This window comes from Hyperolius riggenbachi, chromosome 5, assembly GCF_040937935.1.
Source record: "Hyperolius riggenbachi isolate aHypRig1 chromosome 5, aHypRig1.pri, whole genome shotgun sequence".
NCBI classification, from domain to species: Eukaryota; Metazoa; Chordata; class Amphibia; order Anura; family Hyperoliidae; genus Hyperolius; species Hyperolius riggenbachi.
This window is the reverse complement of record NC_090650.1, coordinates 450643130-450669014: the sequence shown is the minus strand read 5'-3', so window position 1 is coordinate 450669014 and position 25885 is coordinate 450643130. Positions and strand designations below refer to the sequence as shown.

At 39.5% G+C, this 25885-nt stretch overlaps 2 protein-coding genes across 2 annotated transcripts in view; one reads left to right on the top strand and one right to left on the bottom strand.

Annotated features, from left to right (window-relative positions):
• Positions 1-25885, bottom strand: part of MTRR (5-methyltetrahydrofolate-homocysteine methyltransferase reductase) — a 361300-nt gene that overhangs the window by 244454 nt on the left and 90961 nt on the right. Inside the window, exon 4 of the mRNA XM_068238238.1 lies at positions 19986-20103. Coding sequence (XP_068094339.1) covers positions 19986-20103 — 118 coding nt within the window. The remainder of the gene's footprint in view (positions 1-19985; positions 20104-25885) is intronic.
• LOC137519291 (leucine-rich repeat-containing protein 14-like) overlaps positions 1328-25885 on the top strand; it is a 137651-nt gene continuing 113093 nt past the window's right edge. Inside the window, exon 1 of the mRNA XM_068238237.1 lies at positions 1328-1393. The gene's annotated coding sequence lies outside the window, so the exon portion shown is untranslated. The remainder of the gene's footprint in view (positions 1394-25885) is intronic.

Below are 25885 nucleotides of genomic sequence, written 5' to 3'. Positions count from 1 at the left end.
GGGCCTCCCGCCGGGATCGGGGAGGTCCGGCTTGTCTGAGCGACATGCGGGGAGATTGGCGCATGCGCGCGTAGAGCGGCGGCGCATTTATTCCCTGAGGAGACTTGTCCGCTGACCGGGTGGTCAGCTGACAGCTGCCTGTCTTTTCTGAGGTCTAATTGGCTGGCGTGCTGGGGCGGTGCTGGTGGAATTATCCAGCGTATTTAAAGATCTGCTTGTCATTTGCTCCTTGTCTGTTGTTGCTTCGCAGTGAAAGCTCTCAGACCTTAGTCATATCCTTGTATGTTTGGACCGTCAGGACCCCGGGGATTCACACTTAGCTCAGGATTATTATATTATTACTGTTGTTATTATTGTGTATGATATTCTGCCTGTACCTCTGACCACTCTCTTGCCTTACGATTCTGTACTTCCGCCAATCTGATCTGTTACAGATTTCTGCCTGAATACTTACCTTGATCTTGCCTTAAGATTCTGTACCTCTGACTATCTGATCTGTTGCCGACCTTTGCCTGTTTTCTGACTACAATTTTGCCTCACGATTCTGTACCGCTGCCTGACCGACCTGTTACCGACCTCCCTTGTACGACCACTCTTTGTTTAGTGATAGCCCCAGCCAACAAGGGCTATCACTTAGGAGTACTCCTGTTAATATTGTGCACCAAAAACACGTGTGATCACACTCTGAATAAAGTACTGACTATAGTTCTGATAGAGCTCGTTCTGATCTTCAGATACGTCACTGATCATTACAATTAGGCAGCAATATTGCATCCAATCACTATAAAAGTAGGAGCTGAAAGCTCATAGTTTGCACTAGCCTACAAATCGCCTGAGAAGACACATGAGGCAGAAGCTACCTTCCCACAAGTGGTTCTAGATGCTGAAGAGATGACAGAGAAGGGGTAATATGCTTAATATTCTGGTGATTTACTTTCATTTCTGTATATAATGTCTGATTAGCTTTTTAAGTATATTATATTTCCATCTTGCATGTCATATATATTTGTAAAATATTATACCTAGTGCATTCTTTTAACAGCATCTACTTATGTTTTTATTGTTACAGATCCACATGTGAGGTAAAAGCGAGCGCTGTGTCCTTTATTCTGACAGCCGGTGGACTTGTGAGTATGCGGCCATGTATTTGTGTATTGGTTGCCTGGCAACGGTTGCCGCTCCGCCTACCGCCAACGAGTCAGGGCCGTCCGTGTTTCACATAGGGCGGCCAGGCGGCGCGTGTGATTGGCCGGTTGAGTCATGTGCTTGCTGCACATGACTCTGACATCATCTCTGCCTCCTTCCTGGTAACTAGGATAGCGGCGTGGGCATGATGCGCCGTTTGTGGCCGCTCTGCTGTTGGACAGACTGGCGATGCAGCTCTCCCTGATTGGTGAGTCCTCCCCTATCTTTGTTTTAAACATTGCATGCCTATTGGCTTATATTTGTGGAGATTGTCTCCCATCAGGTCCGCTTTTCCTCCTCCTCCTGGATTGGTGTATTCCCCTATGGGGGTGGGGTTATGGTATATATATGTTGGTGTGTTTCACTATGTACTTTGTGCAACTTGACAAAGGCCGTATAGGCCGAAACAGCGGTCTGTCGTTGCTTTTTTATTGGCAGATGCCGGAATAAAGATTTACTAAGCTATTTACACCTTGTGTGGTGCCGATTCTTTGAACTTTTGGGTGATTTACTTTATTAAATTTTCAGCATTAAGTTATGTTAAGATGTTAGCAAGAAATTCTGTTAGAAGCTATTTTTTATGTTATTTTTTCAAGAAGATTACTACAAGTTTTTACACAGCTACTATATACACAGCTATAATAGCTGTGTATATAGTAGCTGTGTATATAGTAGCTGTGTATATAATAGCTGTGTATATAATAGCTGTGTACATAATAGCTGTGTACATAATAGCTGTGTATATAATAGCTGTGTATATAGTAGCTGTGTATATAATAGCTGAGCTATTATATACACAGCTACTATATACACAGCTATTATATACACAGCTACTATATACACAGCTACTAGATACACAGCTACTAGATACACAGCTACTAGATACACAGCTACTAGATACACAGTTATTAGATACACAGTTATTATATACACAGCTACTATATACACAGCTACTATATACACAGCTACTATATACACAGCTACTATATACACAGCTATTATATACACAGCTATTATATACACAGCTACTATATACACAGCTATTATATACACAGCTATTATATACACAGCTATTATATACACAGCTACTATATACACAGCTACTAGATACACAGCTACTAGATACACAGCTACTAGATACACAGCTACTAGATACACAGCTACTAGATACACAGCTACTAGATACACAGCTATTATATACACAGCTATTATATACACAGCTATTATATACACAGCTACTATATACACAGCTACTATATACACAGCTACTATATACACAGCTATTATATACACAGCTACTATATACACAGCTATTATATACACAGCTACTATATACACAGCTACTATATACACAGCTATTATATACACAGCTACTATATACACAGCTACTATATACACAGCTACTATATACACAGCTATTCTATACACAGCTATTATATACACAGCTATTATATACACAGCTATTATATACACAGCTACTATATACACAGCTACTATATACACAGCTACTATATACACAGCTATTATATACACAGCTACTATATACACAGCTACTATATACACAGCTACTATATACACAGCTACTATATACACAGCTACTATATACACAGCTACTATATACACAGCTACTATATACACAGCTATTATATACACAGCTATTATATACACAGCTACTATATACACAGCTACTATATACACAGCTATTATATACACAGCTATTATATACACAGCTATTATATACACAGCTACTATATACACAGCTATTATATACACAGCTATTATATACACAGCTATTATATACACAGCTATTATATACACAGCTATTCTATACACAGCTACTATATACACAGCTATTCTATACACAGCTACTATATACACAGCTATTCTATACACAGCTACTATATACACAGCTATTATATACACAGCTATTATATACACAGCTATTATATACACAGCTACTATATACACAGCTATTATATACACAGCTATTATATACACAGCTACTATATTCACAGCTATTCTATACACAGCTACTATATACACAGCTACTATATACACAGCTACTATATACACAGCTATTATATACACAGCTACTATATACACAGCTACTATATACACAGCTACTATATACACAGCTATTATATACACAGCTACTATATACACAGCTACTATATACACAGCTATTATATACACAGCTACTATATACACAGCTACTATATACACAGCTACTATATACACAGCTATTCTATACACAGCTATTCTATACACAGCTACTATATACACAGCTACTATATACACAGCTACTATATACACAGCTACTATATACACAGCTACTATATACACAGCTATTATATACACAGCTACTATATACACAGCTACTATATACACAGCTACTATATACACAGCTACTATATACACAGCTATTATATACACAGCTATTATATACACAGCTATTATATACACAGCTATTATATACACAGCTACTATATACACAGCTACTAGATACACAGCTACTATATACACAGCTACTATATACACAGCTACTATATACACAGCTATTATATACACAGCTATTATATACACAGCTATTATATACACAGCTACTATATACACAGCTACTATATACACAGCTACTATATACACAGCTACTATATACACAGCTATTATATACACAGCTACTATATACACAGCTACTATATACACAGCTACTATATACACAGCTATTATATACACAGCTACTATATACACAGCTATTATATACACAGCTACTATATACACAGCTATTATATACACAGCTACTATATACACAGCTACTATATACACAGCTACTATATACACAGCTATTATATACACAGCTACTATATACACAGCTACTATATACACAGCTATTATATACACAGCTATTAGATACACAGCTATTAGATACACAGCTACTATATACACAGCTACTATATACACAGCTATTATATACACAGCTATTATATACACAGCTATTATATACACAGCTATTATATACACAGCTACTATATACACAGCTATTATATACACAGCTACTATATACACAGCTATTATATACACAGCTATTATATACACAGCTATTATATACACAGCTACTAGATACACAGCTACTAGATACACAGCTACTAGATACACAGCTACTATATACACAGCTACTAGATACACAGCTACTATATACACAGCTACTATATACACAGCTATTATATACACAGCTACTATATACACAGCTATTATATACACAGCTACTATATACACAGCTACTATATACACAGCTACTATATACACAGCTATTATATACACAGCTACTATATACACAGCTATTATATACACAGCTACTATATACACAGCTACTATATACACAGCTATTATATACACAGCTACTATATACACAGCTACTATATACACAGCTATTCTATACACAGCTACTATATACACAGCTATTATATACACAGCTATTATATACACAGCTATTATATACACAGCTATTATATACACAGCTACTATATACACAGCTACTATATACACAGCTATTATATACACAGCTACTATATACACAGCTATTATATACACAGCTACTATATACACAGCTAATATATACACAGCTAATATATACACAGCTACTATATACACAGCTACTATATACACAGCTATTATATACACAGCTACTATATACACAGCTACTATATACACAGCTATTATATACACAGCTATTATATACACAGCTACTATATACACAGCTATTATATACACAGCTATTATATACACAGCTATTCTATACACAGCTACTATATACACAGCTATTCTATACACAGCTACTATATACACAGCTACTATATACACAGCTATTATATACACAGCTATTATATACACAGCTATTATATACACAGCTATTATATACACAGCTATTATATACACAGCTACTATATACACAGCTATTCTATACACAGCTACTATATACACAGCTACTATATACACAGCTACTATATACACAGCTATTATATACACAGCTACTATATACACAGCTACTATATACACAGCTATTATATACACAGCTACTATATACACAGCTATTATATACACAGCTATTATATACACAGCTATTATATACAAAGCTATTATATACACAGCTACTAGATACACAGCTACTATATACACAGCTACTATATACACAGCTACTATATACACAGCTACTAGATACACAGCTACTATATACACAGCTATTATATACACAGCTACTATATACACAGCTATTATATACACAGCTACTAGATACACAGCTACTATATACACAGCTATTATATACACAGCTATTATATACACAGCTACTATATACACAGCTACTATATACACAGCTACTATATACACAGCTACTATATACACAGCTACTATATACACAGCTACTATATACACAGCTATTATATACACAGCTATTATATACACAGCTACTATATACACAGCTACTATATACACAGCTATTATATACACAGCTACTATATACACAGCTATTATATACACAGCTATTATATACACAGCTACTATATACACAGCTACTATATACACAGCTACTATATACACAGCTACTATATACACAGCTACTATATACACAGCTACTATATACACAGCTACTATATACACAGCTATTATATACACAGCTATTATATACACAGCTACTATATACACAGCTACTATATACACAGCTACTATATACACAGCTACTATATACACAGCTATTCTATACACAGCTATTCTATACACAGCTATTATATACACAGCTATTCTATACACAGCTACTATATACACAGCTACTATATACACAGCTACTATATATACAGCTACTATATACACAGCTACTATATACACAGCTACTAGATACACAGCTACTAGATACACAGCTATTATATACACAGCTACTAGATACACAGCTACTATATACACAGCTATTATATACACAGCTACTATATACACAGCTACTATATACACAGCTACTATATACACAGCTACTATATACACAGCTACTCTATACACAGCTACTAGATACACAGCTATTATATACACAGCTATTATATACACAGCTACTATATACACAGCTACTATATACACAGCTACTATATACACAGCTACTATATACACAGCTATTATATACACAGCTACTATATACACAGCTACTATATACACAGCTATTATATACACAGCTACTATATACACAGCTATTATATACACAGCTACTAGATACACAGCTACTAGATACACAGCTACTATATACACAGCTACTAGATACACAGCTACTATATACACAGCTACTATATACACAGCTATTATATACACAGCTATTATATACACAGCTATTATATACACAGCTACTATATACACAGCTACTATATACACAGCTACTATATACACAGCTACTATATACACAGCTACTATATACACAGCTACTATATACACAGCTATTATATACACAGCTATTATATACACAGCTATTATATACACAGCTATTATATACACAGCTACTAGATACACAGCTACTATATACACAGCTACTAGATACACAGCTACTAGATACACAGCTACTATATACACAGCTATTATATACACAGCTATTAGATACACAGCTACTAGATACACAGCTATTATATACACAGCTACTATATACACAGCTATTATATACACAGCTACTATATACACAGCTACTATATACACAGCTACTATATACACAGCTATTATATACACAGCTACTATATACACAGCTACTATATACACAGCTATTATATACACAGCTACTATATACACAGCTATTATATACACAGCTATTATATACACAGCTATTATATACACAGCTACTATATACACAGCTACTATATACACAGCTACTATATACACAGCTATTATATACACAGCTATTATATACACAGCTATTATATACACAGCTACTATATACACAGCTACTATATACACAGCTACTATATACACAGCTACTATATACACAGCTATTATATACACAGCTACTATATACACAGCTATTATATACACAGCTATTATATACACAGCTATTATATACACAGCTACTATATACACAGCTACTATATACACAGCTATTATATACACAGCTATTCTATACACAGCTATTCTATACACAGCTACTATATACACAGCTACTATATACACAGCTATTCTATACACAGCTACTATATACACAGCTATTATATACACAGCTATTATATACACAGCTATTCTATACACAGCTATTCTATACACAGCTATTATATACACAGCTACTATATACACAGCTATTCTATACACAGGTACTATATATACAGCTACTATATACACAGCTACTATATACACAGCTACTATATACACAGCTACTATATACACAGCTATTCTATACACAGCTACTATATACACAGCTACTATATACACAGCTACTATATACACAGCTATTATATACACAGCTATTATATACACAGCTATTATATACACAGCTATTCTATACACAGCTACTATATACACAGCTATTATATACACAGCTATTATATACACAGCTATTATATACACAGCTATTATATACAAAGCTATTATATACACAGCTACTATATACACAGCTATTATATACACAGCTATTATATACACAGCTACTATATACACAGCTACTATATACACAGCTATTATATACACAGCTACTATATACACAGCTGTTATATACACAGCTATTATATACACAGCTACTATATACACAGCTATTATATACACAGCTATTATATACACAGCTACTATATACACAGCTATTATATACACAGCTATTATATACACAGCTACCATATACACAGCTATTATATACACAGCTACTATATACACAGCTACTATATACACAGCTATTATATACACAGCTATTATATACACAGCTATTATATACACAGCTACTATATACACAGCTACTAGATACACAGCTATTATATACACAGCTATTATATACACAGCTACTAGATACACAGCTACTATATACACAGCTACTATATACACAGCTATTATATACACAGCTACTATATACACAGCTACTATATACACAGCTATTATATACACAGCTACTATATACACAGCTATTATATACACAGCTATTATATACACAGCTACTAGATACACAGCTACTATATACACAGCTACTATATACACAGCTATTATATACACAGCTATTATATACACAGCTATTATATACACAGCTATTATATACACAGCTATTATATACACAGCTACTAGATACACAGCTATTATATACACAGCTACTATATACACAGCTACTATATACACAGCTACTATATACACAGCTATTATATACACAGCTATTATATACACAGCTATTATATACACAGCTATTACATACACAGCTATTACATACACAGCTATTATATACACAGCTACTAGATACACAGCTATTATATACACAGCTACTATATACACAGCTACTATATACACAGCTACTATATACACAGCTACTATATACACAGCTACTATATACACAGCTACTATATACACAGCTATTATATACACAGCTACTATATACACAGCTACTATATACACAGCTATTATATACACAGCTACTATATACACAGCTACTATATACACAGCTACTATATACACAGCTATTATATACACAGCTACTATATACACAGCTATTATATACACAGCTATTATATACACAGCTACTATATACACAGCTATTATATACACAGCTACTATATACACAGCTACTAGATACACAGCTATTATATACACAGCTATTATATACACAGCTATTATATACACAGCTACTATATACACAGCTATTATATACACAGCTACTATATACACAGCTATTATATACACAGCTACTATATACACAGCTACTATATACACAGCTATTATATACACAGCTACTATATACACAGCTATTATATACACAGCTATTAGATACACAGCTATTAGATACACAGCTACTATATACACAGCTACTATATACACAGCTATTATATACACAGCTACTATATACACAGCTATTATATACACAGCTACTATATACACAGCTACTATATACACAGCTATTATATACACAGCTACTATATACACAGCTATTATACACACAGCTACTATACACACAGCTACTATATACACAGCTATTATATACACAGCTACTATATACACAGCTACTATATACACAGCTATTCTATACACAGCTACTATATACACAGCTATTATATACACAGCTATTATATACACAGCTATTATATACACAGCTATTATATACACAGCTATTATATACACAGCTACTATATACACAGCTATTATATACACAGCTACTATATACACAGCTATTATATACACAGCTACTATATACACAGCTAATATATACACAGCTAATATATACACAGCTAATATATACACAGCTAATATATACACAGCTACTATATACACAGCTACTATATACACAGCTACTATATACACAGCTACTATATACACAGCTATTATATACACAGCTATTATATACACAGCTATTATATACACAGCTACTATATACACAGCTATTATATACACAGCTACTATATACACAGCTATTATATACACAGCTACTATATACACAGCTACTATATACACAGCTATTATATACACAGCTACTATATACACAGCTATTATATACACAGCTATTAGATACACAGCTATTAGATACACAGCTACTATATACACAGCTACTATATACACAGCTATTATATACACAGCTACTATATACACAGCTATTATATACACAGCTACTATATACACAGCTACTATATACACAGCTATTATATACACAGCTACTATATACACAGCTATTATACACACAGCTACTATATACACAGCTACTATATACACAGCTATTATATACACAGCTACTATATACACAGCTACTATATACACAGCTATTCTATACACAGCTACTATATACACAGCTATTATATACACAGCTATTATATACACAGCTATTATATACACAGCTATTATATACACAGCTACTATATACACAGCTATTATATACACAGCTACTATATACACAGCTATTATATACACAGCTACTATATACACAGCTAATATATACACAGCTAATATATACACAGCTAATATATACACAGCTACTATATACACAGCTACTATATACACAGCTACTATATACACAGCTACTATATACACAGCTATTATATACACAGCTATTATATACACAGCTACTATATACACAGCTATTATATACACAGCTATTATATACACAGCTATTCTATACACAGCTATTCTATACACAGCTATTCTATACACAGCTATTCTATACACAGCTACTATATACACAGCTACTATATACACAGCTATTATATACACAGCTATTATATACACAGCTATTATATACACAGCTATTATATACACAGCTACTATATACACAGCTATTCTATACACAGCTATTATATACACAGCTACTATATACACAGCTACTATATACACAGCTATTATATACACAGCTACTATATACACAGCTATTAGATACACAGCTATTAGATACACAGCTACTATATACACAGCTACTATATACACAGCTATTATATACACAGCTATTATATACACAGCTATTCTATACACAGCTACTATATACACAGCTATTCTATACACAGCTATTCTATACACAGCTACTATATACACAGCTACTATATACACAGCTATTATATACACAGCTATTATATACACAGCTATTATATACACAGCTATTATATACACAGCTACTATATACACAGCTATTCTATACACAGCTATTATATACACAGCTACTATATACACAGCTACTATATACACAGCTATTATATACACAGCTATTATATACACAGCTATTAGATACACAGCTATTAGATACACAGCTACTATATACACAGCTACTATATACACAGCTATTATATACACAGCTACTATATACACAGCTATTATATACACAGCTACTATATACACAGCTATTATATACACAGCTACTATATACACAGCTATTATACACACAGCTACTATATACACAGCTACTATATACACAGCTATTATATACACAGCTACTATATACACAGCTACTATATACACAGCTATTCTATACACAGCTACTATATACACAGCTATTATATACACAGCTATTATATACACAGCTATTATATACACAGCTATTATATACACAGCTACTATATACACAGCTATTATATACACAGCTACTATATACACAGCTATTATATACACAGCTACTATATACACAGCTATTATATACACAGCTATTATATACACAGCTATTATATACACAGCTATTATATACACAGCTATTATATACACAGCTACTAGATACACAGCTACTATATACACAGCTATTATATACACAGCTATTATATACACAGCTACTAGATACACAGCTACTAGATACACAGCTATTATATACACAGCTACTATATACACAGCTACTATATACACAGCTATTATATACACAGCTATTATATACACAGCTATTATATACACAGCTACTATATACACAGCTACTATATACACAGCTATTCTATACACAGCTATTCTATACACAGCTACTATATACACAGCTACTATATACACAGCTATTATATACACAGCTACTATATACACAGCTACTAGATACACAGCTACTAGATACACAGCTACTAGATACACAGCTACTATATACACAGCTATTATATACACAGCTATTATATACACAGCTATTATATACACAGCTACTATATACACAGCTACTAGATACACAGCTATTATATACACAGCTACTATATACACAGCTACTATATACACAGCTACTATATACACAGCTACTATATACACAGCTACTATATACACAGCTACTATATACACAGCTATTATATACACAGCTATTATATACACAGCTACTAGATACACAGCTACTAGATACACAGCTACTATATACACAGCTACTATATACACAGCTACTAGATACACAGCTACTATATACACAGCTACTATATACACAGCTACTATATACACAGCTATTATATACACAGCTACTATATACACAGCTATTATATACACAGCTACTATATACACAGCTATTATATACACAGCTATTATATACACAGCTACTATATACACAGCTACTATATACACAGCTATTATATACACAGCTATTATATACACAGCTACTAGATACACAGCTACTAGATACACAGCTACTAGATACACAGCTATTATATACACAGCTATTAGATACACAGCTACTAGATACACAGCTACTATATACACAGCTATTATATACACAGCTACTATATACACAGCTATTATATACACAGCTATTATATACACAGCTACTATATACACAGCTACTATATACACAGCTACTCTATACACAGCTATTCTATACACAGCTATTCTATACACAGCTACTATATACACAGCTTCTATATACACAGCTACTATATACACAGCTATTATATACACAGCTACTATATACACAGCTACTATATACACAGCTACTATATACACAGCTATTATATACACAGCTACTATATACACAGCTACTATATACACAGCTACTATATACACAGCTACTATATACACAGCTATTATATACACAGCTATTATATACACAGCTACTATATACACAGCTACTATATACACAGCTACTCTATACACAGCTATTCTATACACAGCTATTCTATACACAGCTACTATATACACAGCTTCTATATACACAGCTACTATATACACAGCTATTATATACACAGCTACTATATACACAGCTACTATATACACAGCTACTATATACACAGCTATTATATACACAGCTACTATATACACAGCTACTATATACACAGCTACTATATACACAGCTACTATATACACAGCTATTATATACACAGCTACTATATACACAGCTACTATATACACAGCTACTAGATACACAGCTACTATATACACAGCTACTATATACACAGCTACTATATACACAGCTATTCTATACACAGCTACTATATACACAGCTACTATATACACAGCTACTATATACACAGCTACTAGATACACAGCTACTAGATACACAGCTACTATATACACAGCTACTATATACACAGCTATTATATACACAGCTACTATATACACAGCTATTATATACACAGCTACTAGATACACAGCTACTATATACACAGCTATTATATACACAGCTATTCTATACACAGCTATTATATACACAGCTATTATATACACAGCTACTAGATACACAGCTACTATATACACAGCTATTATATACACAGCTATTATATACACAGCTACTATATACACAGCTACTATATACACAGCTATTCTATACACAGCTATTATATACACAGCTACTATATACACAGCTACTATATACACAGCTATTCTATACACAGCTATTATATACACAGCTATTATATACACAGCTATTATATACACAGCTATTATATACACAGCTACTAGATACACAGCTACTATATACACAGCTACTATATACACAGCTACTAGATACACAGCTACTAGATACACAGCTACTATATACACAGCTATTATATACACAGCTACTATATACACAGCTACTATATACACAGCTATTATATACACAGCTATTATATACACAGCTACTATATACACAGCTACTAGATACACAGCTACTAGATACACAGCTACTAGATACACAGCTACTAGATACACAGCTATTATATACACAGCTACTATATACACAGCTATTATATACACAGCTATTATATACACAGCTACTATATACACAGCTACTAGATACACAGCTACTAGATACACAGCTACTAGATACACAGCTACTATATACACAGCTACTAGATACACAGCTACTATATACACAGCTACTATATACACAGCTATTATATACACAGCTACTATATACACAGCTACTATATACACAGCTATTATATACACAGCTATTATATACACAGCTACTATATACACAGCTACTAGATACACAGCTACTAGATACACAGCTACTAGATACACAGCTACTAGATACACAGCTACTATATACACAGCTACTATATACACAGCTATTATATACACAGCTACTAGATACACAGCTATTGATACAGATGGGACTACTTTTGGTCCTATTCTAATACATGCTTGGAATACACGGTTCATTTCTGCCGTGTGTTTCTGCCCTCCATCGTTTTTTCCGCTCGATTCAGCCCTCGATTCTTATCTTCCTCTCGTTTTTCTTATCTTTTCCCATTCACTTCTATCAGAAAACGAGCAGCCAAAGAATCGAGATCGGACTTGTCGGAAATTATCTATCGAACCATCTTATCAGCTTTAAAAACGAACCGTGTATTCCTAGCATTACACAACTATCATATAGTGGCTTGCAAAAGTATTCGGCCCCCTTGAAGTTTTCCACATTTTGTCACATTACTGCCACAAACATGAAACAATTTTATTGGAATTCCACATGAAAGACCAATACAAAGTGGTGTACACGTGAGAAGTGGAACGGAAATCATACATGATTCCAAACATTTTTTACAAATCAATAACTGCAAAGTGGGGTGTGCGTAATTAAATAACCCCCCCTTTGGTCTGAGTGCAGTCAGTTGCCCATAGACATTGCCGTTTTTTAGAGCGGTTTGCGTTTTTCCTATACTTAACATTGAGGCAGAAATGCATTCACAATCCAAAAAATGCCTCACCCCGAGAGTATGCGTTTCTGCAAAACGCCTCCCGCTCTGGTGTGCACCAGCCCATTGAGATACATTAACCAAGCGTATCCGCAGCAGAAATGCTGAAAAAGCCGCTCGGTGTGCACCAGCCCTAAGAGAATCTTGGGAGCAACAACACCATGAAGTCCAAAGAACACACCAGACAGGTCAGGGTTAAAGTTATTGAGCAATTTAGGCTTAGGCTACAAAAAGATTTCCAAAGCCTTGAACATCCCACGGAGCACTGTTCAAGCGATCATTCAGAAATGGAAGGAGTATGGCACACCTGTAAACCTACCAAGACAAGGCCGTCCACCTAAACTCACAGGCCGAACAAGGAGAGCGCTGATCAGATATGCAGTCAAGAGGCCCATGGTGACTCTGGACGAGCTGCAGAGATCTACAGCTCAGGTGGGGGAATCTGTCCATAGGACAACTATTAGTCATGCACTGTACAAAGTTGGCCTTTATGGAAGAGTGGCAAGAAGAAAGCCATTGTTAACAGAAAAGCATAAGAAGTCCCGTTTGCAGTTTGCCACAAGCCATGTGGGGGACACAGCAACCATGTGGAAGAAGGTGCTCTGGTCAGATGAGACCAAAATGGAACTTTTTGGCCAAAATACAAAACGCTATGTGTGGGGGAAAACTAACATCACTCTGAACACACCATCCCCACTGTCAAATATGGTGGTGGCAGCATCATGCTCTGGGGGTGCTTCTCTTCAGCAGGGACAGGGAAGCTGGTCAGAGTTGATAGGAAGATGGATGGAGCCAAATACAGGGCAATCTTGGAAGAAAACCTCTTGGAGTCTGCAAAAGACTTGAGACTGGGGCGGAGGTTCACCTTCCAGCAGGACAACGACCCTAAACATAAAGCCAGGGCAACAATGGAATGGTTTAAAACAAAACATATCCATGTGTTAGAATGGCCCAGTCAGAAGAATCAGAATTGACTTTATTCGCCAAGTACGACAGTTGTCGTGCCCAGAATTGGTTGTGGTACACACAGCATAGGCATTTCTTACATGACAGACAGAACAAGAACAGACAGGTATATAAAATGAGATGGGTATAGCAGCATACATTTAGAAACTGGGGAACAGTTCATTTGAGGGCACTAGTAGGTAGAGTGTGGGGCAGTACTGCCCAGAGTGGTGAGAGATCAGGGATCAGAGCATTGGCTAGGGACTAGGCGCTGCGGACAGTTATGGAGGGAGGATGTGGAGTTCAGGTGGAGGACAGCTTAAGGGAAGAATGTGTTCCTGCGCCTGGTAGTTCTGGAATAGATGGTCCTGTAACGTCGGCCTGTTTGCGTAAATTTGAAGTGGCAGTTACCCGGGTGAGAGAGGTCCTGTGAAATCTTGGAAGCCCTCAACCCCAGTCTCGCTGTGTGGAGAAGGTCCAGAGGTGGTAGAGGCGATCCTATGATCTTCTCTGCTGTGGTAATTACCCTTTGGAGTTTGTACTTGTCCTTGGCGGATGCCCCTGCATACCATACAATGACGGAGGAGCAGAGTATTGATTCCGTGATAGCAGTGTAAAAGCTGGTCAGCAGTTCGCGTGGCATACCGAATTTCTTCAGTTGATGCAAAAAGAATAGCCTCTGCTGGGCCTTCTTTTGTATCCTGGAAGTGCTTTGCTCCCACCTAAGGTCGTCAGCTATGGTTGTACTATGGAACTGTACGTCGGACACCCTGGAGACTGCAGTTCCATCAATGAAGACTGGGGGGAGCGTGAAGGGGTGCTTCCTGAAGTCTACAATGAGCTCAATAGTTTTTGTCGCATTGAGAACGAGCTTGTTACCCTTGCACCAATTGCTGATCCTCTCAATCTCGCTTCGGTAAGTGTGCTCACCTCTATTGTCGATAAGGCTGATGATAGTGGTGTTGTCTGCGAATTTGATGACTTTGACGGGGTCTGCAGATGAGGTACAGTTGTTGGTGTACAGAGAAAAGAGTACCGGGCGGGGACAGTCAAAGTCCAGATCTAAATCCAATCGAGAATCTGTGGCAAGATCTGAAAACTGCTGTTCACAAACGCTGTCCATCTAATCTGACTGAACTGGATCTGTTTTGCAAAGAAGAATGGGCAAGGATTTCCGGCTCTAGATGTGCAAAGCTGGTAGAGACATACCCTAAAAGACTGGCAGCTGTAATTGCAGCAAAGGTGGTTCTACAAAGTATTGACTCAGGGGGACGAATAATTACGCACACCCCACTTTGCAGTTATTTATTTGTAAAAAATGTTTGGAATGATGTATGATTTTCGTTCCACTTCTCATGTGTACACCACTTTGTATTGGTCTTTCACATGGAATTCCAATAACATGGATTCATGTTTGTGGCAGTAATGTGACAAAATGTGGAAAACTTCACGGGGGCCGAATACTTTTGCAAACCACTGTATAGGTACTTTTTTGAATGTACTTTGAAGATTGATAATTGCTTGGCTATAAAGCCTTGATAAGATGGAATACTGTTAGAAGGAAACACTACTTGGAACGGTTCATATTTTGTATATATGCTGTATGATAAGCAAATACAATTCTTTATATAAAATCACATACTGAGTGCTCTGATTCATTTCAAGGTATACCGTCAATCTATAATTACTGTTATAGACAGAGGTGCTCGGATACCCCTTTTTAAAATCCGAATTGATTCGGATCCGAATACCCAGATATCCGGATCCAAATCCAAAACTTTTTGGTATCCGAGTAATATCCAGCCGGATTCGCATATCCCGATAGAAAACCGGAAGTGACCTGAAAATGGCTTAAAATGCTTCCAAAAGTCTTCATATAGCAAAAACCTTTCTCTCTCAGGGATTTTTGCCATTGAAGGTGATTTTGGCTTCTGCTCGGATATCTGAACTAACTATCTGCCCGGATTTCAAATGGGGTATCCGAGCAAACTGAGTTAGCAATGATGAAAAAGGCAAGAACCGTACAGGTTTTAGACACCGTCTCCACACACTATTCCCTGCCGTCTCCACACACTATTCCCTGCCATCTCCACACACTATTCCCTGCCATCCCTGCACTCTATTCCCTGCCGTCTCCACACACTATTCCCTGCCATCTCCACACACTATTCCCTGCCGTCCCCACACACTATTCCCTGCCGTTTCCACACACTATTCCCTGCCGTCTCCACACACTATTCCCTGCCGTCCCTGCACTCTATTCCCTGCCGTCTACACACACTATTCCCTGCCATCTCCACACACTATTCCCTGCCGTCTCCACACACTATTCCCTGCCATCTCCACACACTATTCCCTGCCATCCCTACACACTATACCCTGCCGTCTCCACACACTATTCCCTGCCGTCCCCACACACTATTCCCTGCCGTCCCCACACACTATTCCCTGCCGTCCCCACACACTATTCCCTGCCGTCCCCACACACTATTCCCTGCCGTCCCCACACACTATTCCCTGCCGTCCCCACACACTATTCCCTGCCGTCCCCACACACTATTCCCTGCCGTCCCCACACACTATTCCCTGCCGTCCCTGCACTCTATTCCCTGCCGTCTACACACACTATTCCCTGCCATCTCCACACACTATTCCCTGCCGTCTCCACACACTATTCCCTGCCATCTCCACACACTATTCCCTGCCATCCCTACACACTATACCCTGCCGTCTCCACACACTATTCCCTGCCGTCCCCACACACTATTCCCTGCCGTCCCCACACACTATTCCCTGCCGTCCCCACACACTATTCCCTGCCGTCCCCACACACTATTCCCTGCCGTCCCCACACACTATTCCCTGCCGTCCCCACACACTATTCCCTGCCGTCCCCACACACTATTCCCTGCCGTCCCCACACACTATTCCCTGCCGTCCCCACACACTATTCCCTGCCGTCCCCACACACTATTCCCTGCCGTCCCCACACACTATTCCCTGCCGTCCCCACACACTATTCCCTGCCGTCCCCACACACTATTCCCTGCCGTCCCCACACACTATTCCCTGCCGTCCCCACACACTATTCCCTGCCGTCCCCACACACTATTCCCTGCCGTCCCCACACACTATTCCCTGCCGTCCCCACACACTATTCCCTGCCGTCCCCACACACTATTCCCTGCCGTCCCCACACACTATTCCCTGCCGTCCCCACACACTATTCCCTGCCGTCCCTGCCGTCCCCACACACTATTCCCTGCCGTCCCCACACACTATTCCCTGCCGTCCCCACACACTATTCCCTGCCGTCCCCACACACTATTCCCTGCCGTCCCCACACACTATTCCCTGCCGTCCCCACACAGTATTCCCTGCCGTCCCCACACACTATTCCCTGCCGTCCCCACACACTATTCCCTGCCGTCCCCACACACTATTCCCTGCCGTCCCCACACACTATTCCCTGCCGTCCCCACACACTATTCCCTGCTGTCCCCACACACTATTCCCTGCCGTCCCTGCCGTCCCCACACACTATTCCCTGCCGTCCCCACACACTATTCCCTGCCGTCCCCACACACTATTCCCTGCCGTCCCCACACACTGTTCCCTGCCGTCCCCACACACTATTACCTGCCGTCCCCACACACTATTCCCTGCCATCCCCACACACTATTCCCTGCCGTCTCCACACACTATTCCCTGCCGTCCCCACACACTATTCCCTGCCGTCCCCACACACTATTCCCTGCCGTCCCCACACACTATTCCCTGCCGTCCCCACACACTATTCCCTGCCGTCCCCACACACTATTCCCTGCCGTCTCCACACACTATTCCCTGCCGTCCCCACACACTATTCCCTGCCGTCTCCACACACTATTTCCTGCCGTCCTTACACACTATTCCCTGCCGTCTCCACACACTATTCCCTGCCGTCCCCACACAGTATTCCCTGCCGTCCCCACCACTGTTCCTTGCCATATCACACACTATTGCTTTCCACTGACAGTACAGAAGGTGGCTGTACACTCTGTACATGGGGGGAGGGGGCTTACTGGTTGAATGCATATTCCTGCAAATGAAATATTTGAACATTTCGGTACACAATTCTTTACTTACCCTACACAATCATCAGCATATCCAGTGTTGTAGAAGTGCTTTGCTCCCAGTTCTTGAAGTCTCCTGTCCACAGTTTTCCCACCGTTACAAAAGAAGGTATATTCAGAGTCACCGAGGGCTGAAAAGTAAAAAACAGTCAAGTTTAAATTGTAATTAAGAGGGATAATAAGGTTTGTTTCAACCCTCCAAACCATACATATCGATATGGCTGGCCACAGTAGGGAAGGAGGTATTTGCATACTGGCCACACTTGGGGGGCCTATACTGGCCACAGTAGGGGGTGGAGGTATTTGCATACTGGCCACACTTGGCGGGCCTATACTGGCCACAGTAGGGGGTGGAGGTATTTGCATACTGGCCACACTATCCACACTAATGTTACCCTATTGGACTGTTCACATGCGTCCGTTAGTACGGATACGTTCCGTACGTTCCGTTCCCTGGACCAAAAAAAATGATGCAGGCCCTAATTTTTCAGCCCGTTCTGCCCAGCAAAACGGAACCGGACAAAAAAAGGCTGTTGCATTGGGGCAATGGGGAACGGAACGTTTCTTCACACCAGTCGAGGCTCCAGCTTCAGATTTTTTTGGGTGGCTCAATGGCTGGCAGGCGGGGCTCACGCCGAAAAATGGGGGTGACCATGCAACAGAATGTGAACGTGGTTATGGGTGGGGCCAAATATACATGACCTTAGCAACAAGTGTAAAAGATCTGCAAGGGAAGTTTGAGCTCTGCCGTAGTGTATCCCCCAAAAATACATGTAATCTGACAGCATTTCACCAAAAATACATTAATTTGGCAGAGGTTCCTCCAAAATACAGATAATATGGCAGTGATTCCACCAAAATAGACAATCTGGCAGCAGCGGTTCCCCAAACATACACATAATCTGAAAGCTGTTCCCCAAAAATACAGTTAATCTGGCAGCAGTTCCCCCAAAATAGGTGCCCCCAGTATAGGTAACCAGGTCTATAGGTATCATCAGTGGAAGTAACCAGGTCTATAGGTGTTCCCAGTATAGGTTGCCAGGTCCATAGGTGTCCCCAGAATAGGTAGCAAGGTTTATAGGTGTCCCCAGTATAAGTAGCTAGGTCTATAGGTGTCCCCAGAATAGGTAGCCAGGTCCCAAGAATAGGTAGTCAGGTCTATAGGTGTCCCCAGTATAAGTAGCTAGGTCTGTAGGTGTCCCCACAATAGGTAGCCAGGTCCCCAGAAAAGGTAGCCAGGTCTATAGGTGTCCCCAGTACAAGTAGCTAGGTCTGTAGGGGTCCCCAGAATAGGTAGCCAGGTCTATACGTGTCCCAATTTAGGTAGCCAGGTCCATAGGTGTCCCCAGCAACAGGAGGGGTAGCACTGCAGTGAAGGGGGAGTAGCAGGCACAGCAGCGGAGAAGGGGGGGGGGATGTCTCTTTCCTCGCTCCCCCATCTGGAATTTAGAATTATGGGTGGCTGGCAGCGGGCAGGAACTTACTTCTTCTTTGTTATCCAGCACGATATGATGAGATAATACTAGCGTGGATATAGGGTGTCATTAAAACAATTTTACATCATATCGTGCTGGATAACAAAGAGTGTTCGCACATTTCTCTTGGTTCCCCCTTTTTATCATTTAGTTTATATCCTCACATTTTAGGCTGGTTTTTAATCCTTATTGATTTTTTAATCCTTGGCGTTTTTTATAAATTATTTACTGCCTTATATGGTGCAAATAAACTTTTTAGCTATCCTGCGATTATTATTCCCTCCAGGGACAATATGCTTTGGCCATGTTAACATGTTAGCATGAGCCAATTCTTGGTACCACATGAGTGTCTAGCCAGTAGTAACCCTGGCGTGCCGATCTTCGCCTGTACATACAGAAAATGTTCATTTTTTCAATAAAGTTGTAATTTTCAATCGGTTTGATCCTCCCATGCAGCCATGACCACGGCGGCTGGGATGGATAAAACTAGCGTGCTGTGCGTATGGGCGTCATCTGACGAAGGCGCAGAGCGCCGAAACGCGTAATGACGCTAACCCACCACCACGCCCACAGCGGGACGGCTCGCCCGGACACCGGAGAACGCGCTACCGGCCACAGCGCGTTGTCGCCTTCCTGCCGATGTGTGTAGCGGTGGAGCATACCGCTGAGAAGCGAGTTGTCATTCTACATCCTGTAAGTAGAATTTTTATTTGCGAATAAACTACCCTTTGGATAATGCACTATAGAGCGCTTCATCTTTTTTAGAACGTTTCCCTTTTGCCAATTTCCATTGGAGCTGCACAGTGCACCGAGTCAAAGGAGTTTCCACAATAGCCGGTCATCCCCAGGATAGGAGCGCAAGGTTTTGGAACATAGTTATTAATAAGTATGTTCTGATTAAATATAATGCATGCATGATTATCATTTGGCTATAAATAATAGGTATTTTATTTTGCTTTCTTGTAAAATATAATGCTGAATCAGTCTAAGTCAGTGAAATGCAGAAAGTTGATTTTTCTCCTGTAAGGTTCAGTTTCCGCAGCACGTAGCCTTGAAGCAGCCTGTAGGCTTCACACAAATCTTACAATCCAAGTGTTTACTGAGTTTAGAAACAACTTGGAATGTGCAGGCTGATTAAAGATACAGTGACATTCCTATATGAATCATCTTATTAGGAATATTTTTTGGAATAATATATAAGAATGTCATATAGGTAGAGGTATAATAAATATTTCATATCCCTTTATATACAGGTAGTTAAATAGATAGAATACAAAATATACCCTTAACGTACCCTTAAAGGGATACTGTAAGGGGGGGGGGGGGGGGGTCGGGGGGAAATTAGTTGAAGTTACCCAGGGCTTGTAATGGTCCCCCACAGACATCCTGTTCCCGTGCAGCCACTCCCCGATGCTCCGGCCCCGCCTTCGGTTCACTTCTGGAATTTCAGAATTTAAAGTCAGAAAACCACTGCGCCTGCGTTGCCGTGTCCTCGCTCCCGCTGATGTCCCCAGGAGCGCACGGTGCAGGTACAGACCATACTGGGCCTGTGCAGTACGCTCCTGGTGAAATCAGCGGGAGCGAGGACACGGCAACGCAGGCGCAGTGGTTTTCTGAATTTAAATTCTGAAATTCCAGAAGTGAACCGAAGGCGGGGCCGGAGCATTGGGGAGTGGCTGCGCAGGCACAGGATGTCTGTGGGGGACCATTAGAAGCCCCGGGTAAATTCAACTCATTTTCCCCCAACCCCCCTACAGTATCCCTTTAATACTACATTTAGATATAAGACCTGTTTTTTTTCTCTGTTGACCAAAGACCCAACTTGTTTGTAAAACTGAATTTTTAACCCAATAGTTAAGACTAGACAAGGATAAACATAGCTACATTTACCAAAGCCTAGTACACGACCAGTATTAAATAGTCAATGTATATACAAGACTAACATTTGTATATCAACCATTGTTCCATCCAAAAGGAAAAGTCAACATTCCCTGTGCAAGACCAAATTGAGAAGGGCAGAGATCACCTCTGATTTTGAACATATTAAATCATGAAATCATAATACGATAGCACCATCTACTGGAAGTTACCACGATAATGACATGTCAGAAAACGATATATAAGGTGATGATGCCAGCTGGTGGTGAACATTGCATGCCTAGGGATTATGGTTAACTAATTAATATTCATTCTTAATATTTAAATGACCTCATGATAATTTAACCTGAAAAGTACACTCATCAATTACCGATTGGATAGAGGTTAATCCCTGGGGCCAGATTTCAGATAGAAATGAGGGATTAATTAGGAGGCCCAGTCATCACAAGAAAGGCACACCATCACCACCCAGGAAGAGGGAGATAGGAGAGATACTATAGGCCCGGCAGGATCCCATACTACACATAACTGGTAAATATAACATTTCAATGATATTGATGCTAGTAAGTTATTGGCTTGGATATTCATTTATTTCATATATCCTATCATTATACCCTAAAGCACTAACTGTATTGAAGAAGAGAGGATCCGCTCAAGCAGTAGAATAAAAGTGCAATCATGCTGGACATAGCAAAGGTCGCTCACGCATATCGGAGCCTCCCAATCGCTCCTTAGTCATAGCTAAAAGTGCTCTCACAGCAGCCACAATTTATACAAACATGAAGCTGCCCAACATGGGCGGTCCCCATTAGCACATAAGTACCAATAGGGAACCATTTAAAGAGACACTGTTTAAAATACAAACTTGAATATATAAAACATACAAATATTGCCCTGTTAAGAACAAATTAAGTCCACAAACAATTTTTGCAAAATTGTATGGATAATGCACAAAATCCTGCAGTAGCTAAGGGTGGGGAGGTGGAAAATCCAAACGCGAGACCAAATCACAAATCATAGAACAAATTGACATCCTACCTTGAGTTTAGCCCCTCGGGAAACGCAGTCCCAAGTTGCCAAATCCAGAATGTCTCACGCTTGAGGATATTCCTGATTGTCACCCCCCCCCCTCCAATTCATTGACCTTCTCTACTCTTTGAAATCTAAAGGACTCTAAATTTCCATTATGACAAGTTGCACAATGTTTACAAACCTTTGAGCCCCCAAAGTTTTCCCTTGATGCTCCCCTGTAGTGCTCAGAAATTCTCTCTCTGAGAGGTCGTGTGGTACAACCAACGTATTGCGCTGCACACTGTGTGCAAAAAACAGGATAGATAACATTAGTAGTTGCACAATTCACAAAGCCAGAAATTGGAAATGTCTTCCGTTTTGTAAAGGAGAAAACTTCCTGACTTGGTTGAAGAAGTGTGCAGTATCTACATGTGGAGTAACCACACCAATATGTACTAGTGGTCGATAGCCAGGTTCTAGGATGTGGGACAGAGTACGGCTTATACATACTAGGATACAATATTGAACCAAGGGTATTGCTTCTCCATGAGGAGAAAGAGCAACCATCTTTCAGGATGTCATTCAACTTTGGATCTAAGTATAATATCGGCAAGCATTTCTTGATTACCGATATCACTTCATTATATTCCAGACTATAAGTACTGTAGTTACAAAGGGGATCTTGTCAATACTTTGTGGTTTTCTAACGGAGTCTCTTAATAACTCCACTCTGTACCTACGTTGAACTATGCTTTGCGCTCTGTTCAATTGCCATCTTTTATACCACCTGTGACAAAGGGTGATTGAATTAGGACTGCAAACTCTAAAGGTAGTCATACACTGGTCGATTTGCCATCAGATTCGACCAACAGATAGATCCCCCTCTGATCGAATCTGATCAGAGAGGGATCGTATGGCTACCTTTACTGAAAACAGATTGTGAACCGATTTCAGCCTGAAACCATTCACAATCTGTGGTGGTGGTGGTGGTGCTGCCGCCGCTCCCCCTTCCCCCCCCCCCCCGCATACATTGCGTGACTGCCCCCGGCCACCGCTGCTCCATCTCCGCTCTGGTCTCCAGGTCCGGCATGCTTCACTTCTTCCTGCCCGGCAGGAAGTTTAAACAGTAGAGCGCCCTCTACTGTTTAAACTTCCTGCCGGGCAGGAGGAAGTGAAGCATGCCGGACCCGGAGACCAGACCAGAGCGGAGACGGAGCAGCGGTGACCGGGGGTAGTCACGCTGGCGGAGCAGGTAATGTATTGCCGCTCTATTGTGTCGGTCGTTGGGCACTCGAACGCCGCTAGCGACGCGCTTCCTACCTCGTGGGCGATCGACGGTAATTTTCTGCACGGAGCGATCGACGGGATCGGACGAAATAGATCGAAATTCGGCGTGTAGCGGGAACGATGTGACAGCAGATTCGATCCCAGTGATCGAATCTGCTGTCGATCGGTGGGGAATCGGCCTAGTGTATGGCCAGCTTAATGCACAGTACTGTATTTAATGTCCCATAGAAAGCTCACCTTCCCCCAAGCTCTGGAGACATCA